Here is a 16253-nt window from a genome sequence, read left to right on the forward strand (position 1 = left end):
GCCTATATTGGCTGAAAATAATGGCTTATACTGGCTGAAAATATGTGCTTATATTGGCTGTAAATAACGGCTTATATTGGCTGTAGATATTTGCTTATATTGGCTGTAAAAATAGGCTTATATTGGCTGTAAATATATGCTTATATTGGCTGTAAAAATAGGCTTATATTGGCTGAAAATAATGGCTTATATTGGCTGTAAATAATGGCTTATGTTGGCTATAACCATGGGCTTATTTTGGCTGAATATAATGGCTTATATTGGCTGTAAATATATGCTTATATTGGCTGAAAACATGGGCTTATATTGGCTTCAAATATATATCTGGCATTAATAAATAATTAAAGTGATAATTTAATTTCATTTAATTTATGAAGACTACCTATTTACTAGTCTATTGATGACAGAAAATATTTTCTTTGCTGGACTTCTTGGATATTATAACTAAAATGAAGGTTTCCTGTGATGCTGTTCCCTCGCCGTGCTGCTGCTGCAGGGATGATCTGTGGAAATAAACCTGTGAATATAGACAAACTCCCTTATGTGATGCATGCAGTAAGCCCCTCTGTGTTGATCTTTAACTAGCATCATTTTTCTCCACATTTTTCTGTATATCACCATCAGCTGTGTTCATGTGTCTGCGTGTCTGAGGCTCGTCTCCACATGCAGACAGCAAACAGAAAGTGTGAAGTGTGTGAGTGGAAACAGACGGAGCAGACAGAAGAGTCAGAGTAGCATTATCAGTTAGAATGTGTAGGAGGCAGAGCTGACAACAGGACTGAATATCTGCACAGAAATCTTCTGATTTCTGTACATTTTCAGCCTCAACCCTCTTAACATTCTCGTCTTTCTTCGCTCTCTCGTAGATAATTGGAGGTCGAGGATATAAATAGTCTCCATGTTGGACGGTGTAATCTTAGAGCAGTAAGTTAACGGGTTACTATGTGAGAGAGTGAAGAAAGTGGGCCACACAACATCCTGATACTCAATCTGACAGATTACTGTCACCTCCAGTTAGGCTGTGACGACGGTGTGTTCACAAACTGTTTAGTGGTGATTTAAAACATGATCTGCCCGCTGACTGACAGCCACCCACGGACATGTTTACTGATAGACAGAGGGTAAAGGATTCACGTCTAGGCCTGCCTCTAGTTCTTACCTTCAGGTGTTTAGAATTGGTGATGGTCTGATAGGAAGTGAAAGCCTTCTGAACTGTAGCTTCACTCACTGTTGGAGAACATTTATCTCTCAAACTTTGCAACCACTGCTTATGCTCATATTTTAAATATTCACACAACAGCAGACTGGCAATATTAGAAGTTTTTAAAAGGAGGAGGAACTATTGAAAGATGGTGTAAAATTCAGCCACTAGGAGGCTCTCTTTAGAGTGTGCTTAGACTAGACAAGTTATACCATGCTCAAGCATGCTTAACCCTTAAAGGCCTTTTTTTATTTGACTGGTGACCGTGCTCTGCAACGGCACATTACCTTAGCCCTGGCACAGCCTGTATCGACTGTAAATATCTGCCTTTATTAGCAATACATATCTGCATAAATTTGCTGTAAAAATTGGCCTTATTCAGCTGTAAATGTTAGTCCTGGCATGGCCAATATCACTTTGAGCATCGGCTTGTATTAGCTGTAAAAAATGACCTATATTGCCTTTAAATATCAGCACTATTAGCTGCAAACAATGGCCCATATTGGCCCTGGCACGGCCTGTATCACTGTAAATATTGGCTTATAATGGCTGTGAATACCCACTTTATTTAGCTGTAAATATTGGCTTTGAATATTAGCCTTTATTAGCTGTAATTATTGGCCTTTATCAGCTATGAATATTGGCCTTGTCACAACCTACATCACTATAAATATGGGCCTATATTGTCTGTTAATACCTGCCTTTATCAACTGTACATATCAGAATGCATTGGCTGTAAATATAAGCATTTATCAGCTGTAAATATGAGCCTTTAGTGGCTGTAAATATTACCCTCTTGTGACTTAAATAACTCTAAATATGGGCCTACATTGGCAGTTATGTGAATCTTTATTGATTGTAAATATTTGCTTTTATCACCTGTAAATATCAGACTGTACTGGCTGCAATTGTTGGCCTTAACAGCTGTAAATGTCTATATCAGCTGTAGATATCAACCTTCATAAGCTGTAAATATAAGCCTTTATCAGCTTTAAATATTAGCCTAATATTGGTCATGGCACAGCCTATATCACTGTAAAAATAAGCCTGTATTGGTAGTAAATATCAGCATTTATTAGCAAATTATTATATGAACAAATTTGCTTTAACAGCTTTAACCATTGGCCTTAATATACTGAAAATATTTGCCTTTATCGACTGTAAATATTGGCCCGTGTATGACCAATATCTGAGAATATCAGCCTATGTTGGCTGCCAATATATGCCTCAGTTGGCAGTAAATATTTAGCCTTAAAAAATAGCCTATGTTGCCTTTAAGATAAGCATTCTTCATCTGTAAAAGAGGACTATATTGGCTGTAAATATGGGCATTTATCAACTGTAAATCCCAGCCATTATTAGCTATAATCAGCTGTAAATATCAGTCCTTATCAGCTGTAAATTTTAGTATTTATTAGCTGTAAATATGGGCCGATATCAGCTGTAAATATGGGCCCTTATCAGCTGTAAATATCTGCTGTTATCAGCTGTATATATGAGCCTTTATCAGCTGTAAATATGGGCCCATATCAGCTGTAAATATCAGCCTAAATCATCTGTAAATAACCAGTCATTATCAGCTGTAAATATCTGCCTTTGTCAGCTGTAAATGGGCCTGGCATGGCCCATATCACTGTAAATATTGGCTTATATTGGCTGTAAATATCCTCCTTGTAATAATAGCCCATATTGGCTCTGAATATCTGCCTTTGTCATCTGTAAATATACGCCTTGTTGTGGCCTATATCACCATAAATATGGGCCTATTTTCCCTGTAAAATATTAGCCTTTATTGGCTGCAAATATCTGCCTTTATCAGCTGTTAATATGGGACTGTATTTGCTGCAAATATCAACCTTTATCGGCTGTAAATATTTGCCTAAACAGGCTGTAAATATTGTTCTTCATCAGCTGTAGATATTAATCTTTATCAGCTCTGACAATTGTCCTTTATCATCCTCAAATATCGGCCTATAATGGCTTTACATATTGGCCTACATTGCCTGAAATATCGACCTATATCATCTGTTAAAATCAGCCTGTACTGCTGTTAATATTGTCAACATGTACAAATTAGTTTATGAAGTTTAAGACTGGACCAAAAGAAATACTTGTTCATCCTCATTCCTTGAACCTTGAGCTGGTTTCCAAAGGCTGATTTCTGTTTATTTTTCTGCATTCTTAAACTAAAGTGTGTTTGAAGACACTTTTATCCATCTCTGAGTCAGACCCAGACCCTGTTTTTGGTTCAATGCCTCATGCTGGTGTCATGTAAATCTTATGTTTAGCCATTTTCCCAGTAACCTTCTTTACTCTCAGAGTATTTCACACTAAATGAGAGAAAAGAAAGATTGGGTGATGGAGTCGGTAAACTTGGGCTGAATCTGTGTTAAAATAAATTACAACATAACAGAGCCAAACCCTCTGAGTCTTATCAGTGTTTGTGTGAGTGTATGATGCATTCCAGTGTGAGTCACATGCAGGCCGGTGTATCTGCACTAACAAAAGCTCTCATTCATAGAGGAGGAGTTACTCATTCACTGTATAAATGTCTGCAGCTCTGCTGCTGTGTGTCAGCTTTGTGTTGCTACTGTGTGGGAGTTTATTAAATCATTAGACATTCAAATAAAACCTTTGAAGTCCAATTAGAAGGAAAATTCTCCAGATTTCAGATGCCATTTGAGGCATTATTTAAACATAGTAATGTTTTTATCTCATCATGCTCATATTTGTGTGTTTTTTGGTTGCAGTGCGTTGGTGAGGAGAACTGGGTGGACAGCAGGACCATTTATATCGGACACAAGGAGCCTCCTCCAGGAACAGAGGCCTTCATCCAACAGAGATACCCTGACAACAGAATAGTCTCCTCCAAGGTCAGAAAACACTCAAACAAGCGCACAATAATAGAGAAAACCAGATGTTTGACAAATGTCTGTTTATTTTAATGAAAATACCAACACCTATATATCGATCAAATACCTCTGGAGGTGGATTTGGCACAGTTAGCTGAATAAATTTATGATAGATATCATAAGTGACCTCAGCCTCTGTTTTGACTGATAGTTTCCTCTTTTCTGTTTCCAGTACACTTTTTGGAACTTCATCCCAAAGAATATGTTTGAGCAGTTTAGGAGAATCGCCAACTTTTACTTTCTCATCATATTCCTCATCCAGGTAAAGCTTTTCTTCCTGTAATGAACGACATGGCTGATAAAATCAAGTGTGCATTCCTAGATAAGTTCGACAATACTACGACACATTTCTGCATTAACTTGGCCACTCCAAACATTCACCTTGTTGTCTTTTAACCATTTCTATGTAGCTTTCTCTGTCTGCTTCATGTCATTGTCTTACTGGAAAATAAATCTTCCAAGCCATAGTTTTCTTGCAGACTGAATAAGTCTCCATAAGTATCCAGGATTTTCCTATATTTTGCTCTAGGGCTAGATGCTGAGAAGCATCCCCACAGCATGATGCTGCCATTGTGCTTCCCAGTTGTGTGGTGTTTATGAAGGCATGCAGTGTCTGGCATCTGATGGCCAAAATACTCCGTTTTGGTTCCATCAGACCGAAGAACTTTCCACTCGACCATGGAGTCTCCCACATGCTTTTTGGTGAACTCTAGTCACGATTGAATCTGAGTTTTCTTCAACAGTGGCTTTCTCTTTGACACTCCCCCATAAAGCTTTGACTGGTGAAGAACCCGGCCAACAGTTGTTGTCAATAATTTCTCTTTCTTTATTGTCAAAAATTGCAAGCAAACTTCTACAAACTGTGCAAATTGCACTAAACCATGTTGCAAACGTTTTTGTGCAAATTAGAAAGTGTGCATGATTTTTCTATCATTTCCCTTTACTCCCCTCTTCCCGGAAAGAAATGTAGTTTATAAACGTTTCTGTTCTTTTCAATATTATAGAACTTTAAAATAACTTTAATTGCATTATTTTAACACATGTGGTCTTAAGAAAGGATTGAAGATGTTGACAGCCTTCATGTAAACTTGTTGGACATTTTCACAGGGATAGACTTGCTTTTAGGGACTCCAGAAGTAACTCCTTGGTTTGGATATTTGATTATTCACTAAATGCGCATCAGTCATGACATTTCTATTTAATTTCAGTTAATCATCGATACTCCCACCAGTCCGATTACCAGCGGCCTGCCACTTTTCTTTGTCATCACAGTCACCGCCATCAAACAGGTGAGACCCAAAAACCTCCACGACCATATTTGATCTTAAAACCTCATATTTACAGCCCTCTCTGTCTCCATCAGGGTTACGAGGACTGGTTGAGACACAAAGCAGACAACGCTGTCAACCAGTGTCCCGTCCACGTGGTTCAGCACGGGAAAGTGGTCCGCAAACAAAGCCGCAAGCTCAGGGTACGTCTGTGATCAGATAAATCGCCCTCCGTCTGTGAGCTTTGGTGCGTTTGTTTTATTGGCTCATGCCGAGGGATTTTGCTCGTCCTAAGCTCTGTGTGTGTGCACAGTCCTACATTTGAGGGCTTTTAACCTCTGCCTTATTCGTGTTTGTTATATAATAATTCAGAGTGATATTACAGCTTAATTTAGCACAGACGATCTGTTTCATGATCGGCAGTCATGTCAGGAGAGGACAAACATGAGCGACTGCTGGCTGATGTTCAGATGCTTCCAGGTGGTGCAGCAGACGGTTAGCCTGTTAGGCTAACTGAATTAGCTGCAACTGTATTAGCAATACTAACAGGATAAAAGGGACATGCTCTACCTGCAGACTCTAAAGTTTAGGAGTCAGTTTCCATGGAGACGTTGGAAGAAAGCAAAAATGTATTAACAGTCCAAACTTATATGTTCACATATGCTTTCATGCACTGTGCATGATTTGTACACATAAAAAAGAAAGAATAATGATATAAAACTTCCGTTTATAGCTTCAGAGTGGATTTTTTTAATGCAGCATGTTTATTCATGAATGCAAACAGGATGCGTGATCTTGATTTGTCCTTCTCAGGTTGGAGATGTCGTCTCGGTCAAAGAGGACGAGACGTTTCCGTGCGACCTCATCCTCCTGTCCTCGTCTCGAGAAGATGGGACCTGTTTCGTCACTACAGCCAGTCTGGACGGAGAGAGCAGCCATAAGGTAGGTTTTTAAAAATAAAAAACAGGAACTTTAGGCACCAGTGTAGCTCAGTTGGTAGAGCAGGCTTCCACATGCAGAGACTCGAGTCTTCCCCTAACCTTTCTCCTTGTATTTCCTGTCTCCCTTTAGCTGTCTTATCAAAATAAATGCCCAAAACATAACTTTTAAAAAAGGAAAATATACCACATAAATGCAGTGCCATTTCTGAAGACAACCCTCAATTTTAGCTTGATTTTACTGCTTTGAGCATTACAAAGTTAGAACACATTTTTGCACAACAGTGGTTTGTGCTATGACTCAACAAAAAGGTCAGTTCTAAAGGGGGCTAATAATTTAGACCCTTGTAGTTTCTATGAAATGATTTTGTTTTCATGTGTGAAGTAAAATAATGTTAGCATCAAAACTAAAACTAGGATGTCTGGATAAGCTGTGTTAAAAATTCCTTGCTTTGTTTTAAAGCACTTGGGAAAAATGTGGAAAAAACGGACTTTCTTATAGGGGGGCTACTAATTCTGTCCTCATCTTTACCTGAATTTTTGTGCATTTTTGATTTAATAGGCATTCAAAGCCAGAGGAAGAGCTTTAACTTTGCCATGTTTACTTTGAATAAACAGCTGATTTAACAAAAATGTGCTTCTTTTTTTAGAAACCAGGCATGAAAGTCCCCGTTGTAGTGAAATCATGGAATACCAAAGCTATTTAGTCAGATATTGAAATTTTGTAGATTAGTTCTAAAACAAAGGGATCAGTTATTTTTTTTCAGCCTGACTCTGAGCTGTTATGCATGGAAAATCAACTTACTGTAATTATAAACTATTTCCTTTGGCGTTTGGGGATTTTAGTCAAGTATTAAATTGAATTTTCAACTTTTATTAGATTTATGATCAGTCACACCAAACAAATGAGGGACAAAATAAAACTTCCACCACAATTAGGCATCACAATATTCACTGGAGAACATTCACAAGAATGCAGAAGATAAAGTCCCACATGTTCTGGGCTAAAATTGGGTTTTATGGAGACTCAGAGAGCTTAAGAGTTCATGTTAGCAACTGACAGCTGACAGCTGTAATGAGAGAACAAGCAGGACTCAGTATGACTCATTTAACCTGAACCAGGTAATTTAAAATGCCTTGGAAAATGCAGCTTCATATGGGTGCAAATCAATCACATAGCTTCATGGAAATGGCTGGAAAGCCTTAAAATTCACCAGTGTTGATTGAGATTCATTCTAACTCTCTTTTCCTCTATTATGTTTTCTGACTTCATCTCCTTTACTCCCATCTTAGACATACTATGCAGTTCAAGACACCAAAGCCTACAACACAGAGAAGGAGGTGGACTCCATACATGCGACCATTGAATGTGAACAACCACAGCCAGACCTCTACAAGTCAGTAAAACTCTCTCTAATGCACGATTGAATACCTGAACACCAAATTAAAGCTTTTTATCTCTGTCCTGAACAGATTTGTGGGAAGAATAAATATCTACATGGACAATGAGCCCATAGCCAGGTATGTTTGTTTGGTTTTAAGGATGTCAGATACCACAAATGAAGCTCAGTGTTAGTTCATGTAGGACATGAGAGTCAGCCGTGATCAGCTGACGGCCAGCTGATCCTAGTTATCACCTCCCAGCTCTCACAGCCAATCAAACGTCAGGATAAAGAGATGTGGTGTGTTATGGATGGATGGATGGATGGATGGATGGATGGATGGATGGGTAGATGATGGATAGATGGATGTTGGATGGATGGATGAAGGGATGGATGGATGGATAGATGGAATTGGATGGATGGATGGATGCTTTGTTAATCCTGAAGAAATCTAAGACAAAAAAGTGAACTATAAAATACTTAGAGTAATGTATATGTGTATTAGTGTGTTACTGAGCTGTTTTGTGTTTGCAGGCCGTTAGGATCAGAGAATCTGCTGCTGAGAGGAGCCACGCTGAAGAACACTGAGTATATCTACGGTAACTCTAATGGGACATTTTTCTAACCCTCTTTGCCTGTTGAATGCCTTAAAGAAGCACTCTATGTCATACATGTTGTCATAGGTTGTTTTTTAAAAAATTATATTGCTGTAAGCTGAGCAATCCCAACATTTTCTGTCCCTGTTATTTATTTAGACACTCACTCATTTAAAAGAGTTTAAATTGATATTAAAAGTCCCAGCATTTTCCCTTTTTGCTGTTTGTGCTAGTTGTGCAACTAAAAGCAGTGAATAACCCTGGATTTCTTCAGTAAATCATGTCCTAATATCACTTTCACCTCTATAAAATCCTCCCTTTTTATAGCGGTAGCCATCTACACGGGAATGGAAACCAAGATGGCTCTAAACTACCAGTCCAAGTCTCAGAAACGCTCGGCTGTGGAAAAGTAAGCCCCTCTTTCTTTCATTTCCACATACATGAACATAAATCGTATTTATTTGGCTGCATTAATTTGCTCACTCTTGAATAATGATTAATATTCTCAACCCAGCCGTCTGCCAGTCCATTTATTCCTTCTCTGACTCTGAGCGTCTCTGGCTCGCTGTGATATCTGGATCCTCTTCTGTCCGTCTGGTGTTGATGTGAATCTTTAATCCAGATGGCGTGTTAATAACTCAATGACTGGAGGTGGATTACATTTACACTTTTAAAGCCTGATTGACTCATTACAAGTGGATTTGTCTTTTATTTCAGTCGAGGAGCTTATAATGAACAGGAAAGAGTGAATGCACCATTTCTTTGTCCGTATTGGCCTAAAATAAAGCTTAGATAATGTCTGTTCTTGTTGTGTCCCTCTGCAGGTCGATGAATGCCTACCTGGTGGTCTACCTGTGCATCCTCATCGGGAAATCCATCGTCAACACCATCATGAAGTACGCCTGGCAGGCCGACCCTAACCGAGACGAGCCGTGGTACAACGAGAGGACGGAGACCGAGAGGCAGAGATACATTGTCAGTCTGTTTGATTTGATAAAGATATGTAATAAAAATACAAAATCTCTATTTCTAACTCTTCCTCCTCTTCATCTCCAGGTGATCAGGGCATTCACAGACTTCCTGGCCTTCATGGTTCTCTTCAACTACATCATCCCCGTCTCCATGTACGTCACTGTGGAGATGCAGAAGTTTCTAGGCTCGTATTTCATCATGTGGGACGATGAAATGTTTGACGAGGAGCTGGGAGAGCGGGCGGTCGTCAACACGTCTGACCTCAACGAGGAGCTCGGACAGGTAAGACAAATCTTTAATGTTACTGTGCTGAATTTAGAGCAGGGGGTCGAACTCAATCACAGCAAGGGCCGGGTCATGAGTTTGAAAGGTAAAAATATGGGCTAAAATTCAAAATCATGAATTTAAAGGTTAAATGTGAGATAAAAGTCTGCCCTGATTTAGAGAGTACAACGAATACATAAACTGAATTAAAAATGTGTGTTTTCTTATGATAGTATTTGCCCTGCTTGCATTCCCAGGTGGAGTATGTGTTTACAGATAAAACAGGGACCTTGACAGAGAACAACATGGAGTTTATCGAGTGCTGTGTGGACGGACACGTTTACGTACCTGATATCATCTGTAACGGACAGGTAAACACCACCTTATTTCTTTATCTTGACCACTAGCAACCTGCAAAACCCAAAAGTAGACCAACAGGGAGCATAATGACATTGTATTCAAATAAATCTACTTTAACATGGAGTTGCCCCCCTTTTGCAGCTATAACAGCCTCCACTCTTCTTGGAAGGCTTTCCACAAGATTTTGGTGTGATTTTTTTGCATTTCTATGGAAATGTGTGCCCATTTATTCTGTGGAGCATTTATGGGGTGAGGCACTGATGTTGGACGAGAAGGTCTGGCTTTCAATCTCTGTTCCACTTCAGCTTCTTCTGCTTTCTGATTGACACATTAGCAAAAACATGTAATATACATAAAAATACACCGTTATATAAGAAGAGGGGCAGACCCTAATCATACATGTGGGATTTGATGCAAATCAGAATTTTCATTTAAGAGTTACAGTAACTTCCTGATCACGAATTACTTGCCAATAAGAAAATGCGGTATCACGAGATGTTGGCATTCAGGCGTGTTCAGTGTGATACGATTGTGTTGTAAGAAAGACCAGAAGATCACAGAATATTGTTTACTGGAGTTATGTCAAAGTCATTTGGCACCATCAAAAATATCTTATTTTGAAATTGAGATGAAGCTGGTGGACTTCCTGTTGGGATTAGGGCATGGGTCCAAGAGGCTTTTTTGCAGACCTTATGATGATCCATATGCACACTGAAAATCGTAAGCCAAGGCAGAATGGTGAGAGGGGCCTAATTATTTAAAGGGAATATTTAAGGAATCAGAGGTGGAAATGTTCAACTGGCAAAAGGGGGCACTGTGACAAAATAGTAATATTTATACATGAATGTATTCAGGATCAATTTGTGATCATCTTTGTGAAGTTTGGTGATGATTGACATAAACAGTAAAAAGTAGTAAGGCATTATTGGTGTATTTTCACTCCAAAAAGGTACAAAATAGTAGTTCAGGTTTGGGTTCAGGTTACGGCCCTGCCCTATGGTGAAAACTCACAATTTGTAAAGATTTAGATCTCTGGGTTGTCTAGAATGAGCAAAAAAATTCTTGAGTCAAACGGATGAAATCCCTTGGAGAAGTTTGTTAAAATATGAATCTTGTGAATCGCCCAAAAGCGCCACAATTGGACCTTTAGCTGTTTCTTGTGCTCTTTCTGTACATTTTACAGGATGGCCCCAAGATACTTCTTTTTTTTTTGTCTCATCATGATACATATGTGTACCAATTTTCAAGCAAATAGCTCTAAATTTCCACAGGGGGGACAATTTTCTGTGAAGTCTTTTGAGTTCTTGAGCCTGTTAATGCCCCCAAGTTAGCTGTTAGTGGCTGTACTTTATTTAAAAAACTCTTCTCTCTGTTTATGTTGATATCTTTGATTTAAATTACTCCATTTGTGTTGTTTGTAGGTGATGCCCGGTGCAGCAGGTATGGACATGATTGACACATCACCAGGTCCAGGAGCCAGGGTGAGCATTAACGCCGCTTTCACGTGCATGACCGAACATTTCTAGAACTTTTCAGGAGAGTTTTAGAGTTTGGGAAACATGTTGCATGTTCTGTGCTTTTGTCTCTCCACTACAGGAGCACGAGGAGTTGTTTTTCCGGGCGTTGTGTTTGTGTCACACGGTGCAGGTGAAGGAGGAGGAGACGGTGGACGGGATCAAACACGGCATCCATCAGGGGAAATCCACCTCCTTCTACATCTCATCGTCTCCAGACGAGGTGGCCCTGGTGGAGGGCATGAAGAGGTACGGCATGAAGACTCATTTGACTCTTTTTCCTCTCTTATACAGGATGTTAAATCACTTCACCCGTCCATGTTTTCCTCAGGCTCGGTTTCACCTTTCTGAGGCTGAAGGACAGTCACATGGAGATCCTAAACAGAGAGGATGAGATCGAGAGGTCAGTTTGTATAACAGGAATGTATAGACTTTTAAGAGCCACTGCTCAGACACATGTATTTCCAGTTGTGCCAAACAAATCTTCTTTTTTCAAATATCTAAAAATGTTTTTGTTCAGGTTTGAGCTACTGGAAGTTTTGACCTTCGACTCGGTCAGACGGAGGATGAGCGTCATCGTCAGAGGGAGCACAGGTAACAGACTTTTAATAGCAGTGAATAAAGTTGATCAAAGTGCATGCTTCTTAACACGCTGTCCTGTGTTCCCTTTCTCTCCTGTCTCTGTTTTTTATGCATGAGCAGGGGAGCTCTACCTGTTCTGTAAAGGTGCAGACTCGTCCATCTTCCCCAGGGTGATATCAGGAAAGGTGGAGCAGGTCCGAGCTCGGGTGGAGCACAACGCAGTGGTGAGAGCTCACACAATACTCACAGATGTCTGACTCACTTCCTGAGAGGTTTAAGGGATGTGTGACTTTAAAGACCCACAAATATTTAAAAGTCCTTTAGAAACCTTGATGTAATAAAACAGGTTAATAGATACGAAATTAACCCTCGCACCGCTCCTGTCTCTCCTGTAGGAGGGTCTGAGGACGCTCTGTGTCGCCTATCGTCCTCTCACTCCTGATCAGTACCAGGAGGTTTGTGACCTGCTGAGCAGGGCCAAGCTCGCCCTCCAGGACCGGGACAAACGATTGGCCGAGGCGTACGATCTCATCGAGAAGGACTTGATTCTGCTGGGAGCCACTGCTGTGGAGGACAGGTGGAGCATCTAGAATCTGACTCTTTAAATATAAAGCTGTAAAATGTCATAAAAAGTCTAGTTTCTTTATTTCTAAGTGGTTTAATCCACTTTGGCTAATGCATACCTGAAGACTTGTGCAAATCCATGCCACCTACTCTGTGTTAAATGATTTTTTATTTCCATTTCTGATGGGTTTTCTTGTTAATGTGACAGTTCACGTCTTAATATTTTACTGAAAGGCAGGTCAACCCTCAGACACCTGTGGGGTTGTAACTTGTGTCATATTTCCTCCCTGACAGGCTCCAGGACAAAGCGGCAGACACCATCGAGTCCCTGCACAAAGCCGGTATGAAGGTTTGGGTGCTGACCGGCGACAAGATGGAGACGGCGGCTGCCACCTGCTACGCCAGCAAGCTCTTCCGCCGTAACACCCAGATCCTGGAGCTGACCACCAAACGCACCGAGGAGCAGAGCCTGCACGACGTCCTGTTCGACCTAAGCAGGACGGTCCTGAGGCAGCACGGAGGGATGACCAGGGACAACTTCTCCGGGTTGGTCTCAGTTTTTTAACCGGCTTTTCAATCTCTTAGCAAACATTGTCTGACTGGTGTATTTCTGCAGCTTATCAGGAGACTGCACGGACTACGGTCTGATCATCGATGGAGCCACCCTCTCTGCGGTGATGAGGCCGGCTCAGGAGGACTCAAACTCAGGGAACTACAAAGAGATCTTCCTAGAAATCTGCAGGAACTGCAGTGCCGTGCTTTGCTGTCGAATGGCTCCGCTGCAGAAAGCACAGGTATGAAGAACATGCATGCATCCCTTTATTGATTTATTCAGCTGCTTTAGCTTTAGCATTTATCTCCTATATGAGGACATGAATCTGAAGGTTTCTACATTTCTAGATCGTGAAACTGATCAAGGCCTCAAAAGAGCATCCGATCACGCTGGCAGTCGGCGATGGAGCGAATGATGTCAGCATGATCCTCGAGGCCCACGTCGGCATCGGTCAGTGCTTCAGTGCTCCAGTCCTGTGTCTCCTAATCCAAATTTCCTACTGTATATTTGAGAAATATAATAAGAAACTTTTCTCCATTTCTGCAGGCATTATGGGTAAGGAGGGCCGTCAGGCAGTGAGGAACAGCGACTACGCCATCCCAAAGTTCAAACACCTCAAAAAGATGCTGCTTGTCCATGGACATTATTACTATATCCGCATCTCTGAACTTGTGCAATACTTCTTCTACAAGGTAATCCGTCATTGAACAAGTTTCAGATAAGAATTTGAGAGTTTTATCTTTATTTTAATGTGTTTTCTATTCTTGTAGCGCTGTAGCTTTGTTGCATACTGAATTGCTTTCTAGAAGTAGTATTTTTGGGAATAAGCTGAACTTATTGACTGATTTTAAGACAAATTTAGTCAAGGTTAGAGAAGTGAAAGGGAACTTTGGTGCTCCAAAATCACCTTCATACCGTCTTTCATACTGATTGTCTACCTTTACACCTGTCAAACTTCAAATAGAATTTGCAGAAGAGCATTTCATCATCTGCACAAATAATGATCAACTGAAAACTTCTCTTTTCTCTCATTTGTTGTCTTTTTTCCCAGAACGTCTGTTTCATCTTCCCCCAGTTCCTCTACCAGTTCTTCTGTGGCTTCTCACAACAAGTAGGAACACTCACTGAGACATGCTTTATGTTTTATTTTGCATTAAACATCTGTTTTGGGCATCTGGTTACCACATTTGACTGTACTTTGATCGTGCATCAAAACTTTTTAGAGACTTCCTGCAGTTGGATCTCAATTACCGGCTTCATTTGCAAAAAATCGTTCATCGTTTTTGAGGTTAAAGCCAGGTTTATGCTTCTGTATTGAGTTTAAGTTGTTGCTGCATTGTAGCACTAAAAAAAGGTAAATTTGAGAGGGTTGTTTTTCTCCTGAGTGGGTGTGGCTTCAGCTCATTTAACAGACAAGCCCACACCAATCTGGAGCAGATTTTACTGCCTCATTTTTCATGATTTTGAAGCTTAATTTTATAAACTTTATTTAATTTATTTTTACTTTACTGGATCTTTTAGGAATACCACTTGGTATCTCAATGCACAAAGAAGATGTTAATGCAAGGTCTGAAGAGGCTTTAAGTTTTAAAGTGAGTAAAATATAAGGTCGAAAAGCCTGAAACTCTCTCTGTCCTTCTTTCCAGCCGCTGTACGATACAGCTTACTTGACTCTGTACAACATCAGCTTCACATCACTCCCCATCCTCCTCTACAGCCTCATCGAGCAGCACATCAACATGGACATCCTGAAGAAGGACCCCACGCTGTATCGGTCAGTGTCTACATCTGAAAGTGTGTTTAATTTCATGGTAATTGTGGCAAGGTCAAAGGCTTCAAAAGCCAGGATATATATTTGTATCTCTTCGATGTATATTGAGAATCTCACTAGATATCTGCATTTTGAGAAAATTAAAGTCAGAACCCTCTGACTTTAAATGGGTTTTTTTGGGTCCGGTTACGTCAAAGTCTAAACATTTCCAAATTAAGCTCTCAAGGGTTCACATAATTTGATAAAACATTTCCTCTGCAGCCCAAACTTTTCCTTTTTTCATTTCCAGAACACGCTGTTTCATTTTTCTGGCCTTGAAATCAAACTTTTAGAGATGCACAAATCATTATTTAGTAGTGTACGCTTCATAATGCTTCTAAATCAAATAAAAAGTATGATCAAAGTCATCCCCTGCGAATGTCCTTTAAATTGCAGCTAATGCAGTATTGATTTAAAATCACTAACGTGATGTTTTTGTTTACAGAGATATTGCTAAGAACTCTCTGCTGCGGTGGCCCATCTTCATCTACTGGACCATCCTCGGTGTCTATGACGCCATCGTGATGTTCTTTGGTGCTTATTTCCTGTTTGACAACACCACCTTCACCAGCAATGGACAGGTAACAGCCACACCTTTACAACAGCCCCTTTAAACCAGATTTATGGAACATTATTTCAGTAAAATGTATATAAATTCAACAGAACTGTTGTCTAATTCTCTAATTTTATATACTGAAGCTCGTCACACATGCACCTCATTTAATCACATCACAAACACTCATATTTCCACCAGTCTGTGGGCTTACTTCAACTGAACACATTTCATTTTAAATTTCCTTTTATAATTTGTCACTTTTTGTCACTTTTCTCAGCATGCACTCGCCTGTCTTTTTTATTTGGTTTGTTTATTTATGATTTTTAAACAACTTTTTGAGCATAGACTCTTTATTTTTGTTATCCAAGCTCGTGATCTGAGCCCAGTTCAGACTGAAGATTCATGACGAGACGAGTTAGAGCTCGCAACTGGTTCCCACAGGACGCTGTCAGTTCACGTTGCCGTGTCTGAAGGAGACAAGTCAGCAGATTTGATTTGTTTGGATTCTGATGCAACTCTAGGCTAAGTTTGCTCCTTTATGCGGACTTTTTGCCTTCATATAGCAGTGGAAGGGAGATGCAAAACACAGGTGCATCTCAGAAAATTAGAATATCAAGTTAAAGTTCATTTTTTTCTGTGATTTACTTCAGAAAGTTATTCTTATATATAGTCTAGATTAATAATTAAGAAGAGTAAGCCACAGAAGGTCAAGGGAAGGGGCAGGCTGTTTTCAGAAGGCTGACCAAAGCATATTTAAGGTGGGTAAGCCACAGAATGTCAT

General features: G+C 40.0%; 1 protein-coding gene across 2 annotated transcripts in view; it reads left to right on the forward strand.

Annotated features, from left to right (window-relative positions):
• The window catches only part of atp11a (ATPase phospholipid transporting 11A), a 68389-nt gene that overhangs the window by 35427 nt on the left and 16709 nt on the right, over nucleotides 1–16253 (forward strand). For both annotated transcript variants that reach the window (XM_041781950.1, XM_041781951.1), the window contains exons 2-26: nucleotides 3952–4074; nucleotides 4286–4375; nucleotides 5322–5402; nucleotides 5477–5584; nucleotides 6195–6323; nucleotides 7613–7716; nucleotides 7793–7840; nucleotides 8236–8300; nucleotides 8625–8706; nucleotides 9122–9272; nucleotides 9354–9551; nucleotides 9791–9904; nucleotides 11315–11374; nucleotides 11490–11656; nucleotides 11739–11810; nucleotides 11928–12001; nucleotides 12110–12213; nucleotides 12385–12566; nucleotides 12848–13099; nucleotides 13170–13347; nucleotides 13454–13556; nucleotides 13653–13798; nucleotides 14158–14217; nucleotides 14753–14880; nucleotides 15362–15497. In XM_041781950.1, the coding sequence (XP_041637884.1) occupies nucleotides 3952–4074; nucleotides 4286–4375; nucleotides 5322–5402; nucleotides 5477–5584; nucleotides 6195–6323; nucleotides 7613–7716; nucleotides 7793–7840; nucleotides 8236–8300; nucleotides 8625–8706; nucleotides 9122–9272; nucleotides 9354–9551; nucleotides 9791–9904; nucleotides 11315–11374; nucleotides 11490–11656; nucleotides 11739–11810; nucleotides 11928–12001; nucleotides 12110–12213; nucleotides 12385–12566; nucleotides 12848–13099; nucleotides 13170–13347; nucleotides 13454–13556; nucleotides 13653–13798; nucleotides 14158–14217; nucleotides 14753–14880; nucleotides 15362–15497 (2955 nt within the window). The remainder of the gene's footprint in view (nucleotides 1–3951; nucleotides 4075–4285; nucleotides 4376–5321; nucleotides 5403–5476; nucleotides 5585–6194; nucleotides 6324–7612; nucleotides 7717–7792; nucleotides 7841–8235; nucleotides 8301–8624; nucleotides 8707–9121; nucleotides 9273–9353; nucleotides 9552–9790; nucleotides 9905–11314; nucleotides 11375–11489; nucleotides 11657–11738; nucleotides 11811–11927; nucleotides 12002–12109; nucleotides 12214–12384; nucleotides 12567–12847; nucleotides 13100–13169; nucleotides 13348–13453; nucleotides 13557–13652; nucleotides 13799–14157; nucleotides 14218–14752; nucleotides 14881–15361; nucleotides 15498–16253) is intronic.

Source organism: Cheilinus undulatus, linkage group 24, assembly GCF_018320785.1.
Source record: "Cheilinus undulatus linkage group 24, ASM1832078v1, whole genome shotgun sequence".
In the NCBI taxonomy this organism is placed as follows: Eukaryota; Metazoa; Chordata; class Actinopteri; order Labriformes; family Labridae; genus Cheilinus; species Cheilinus undulatus.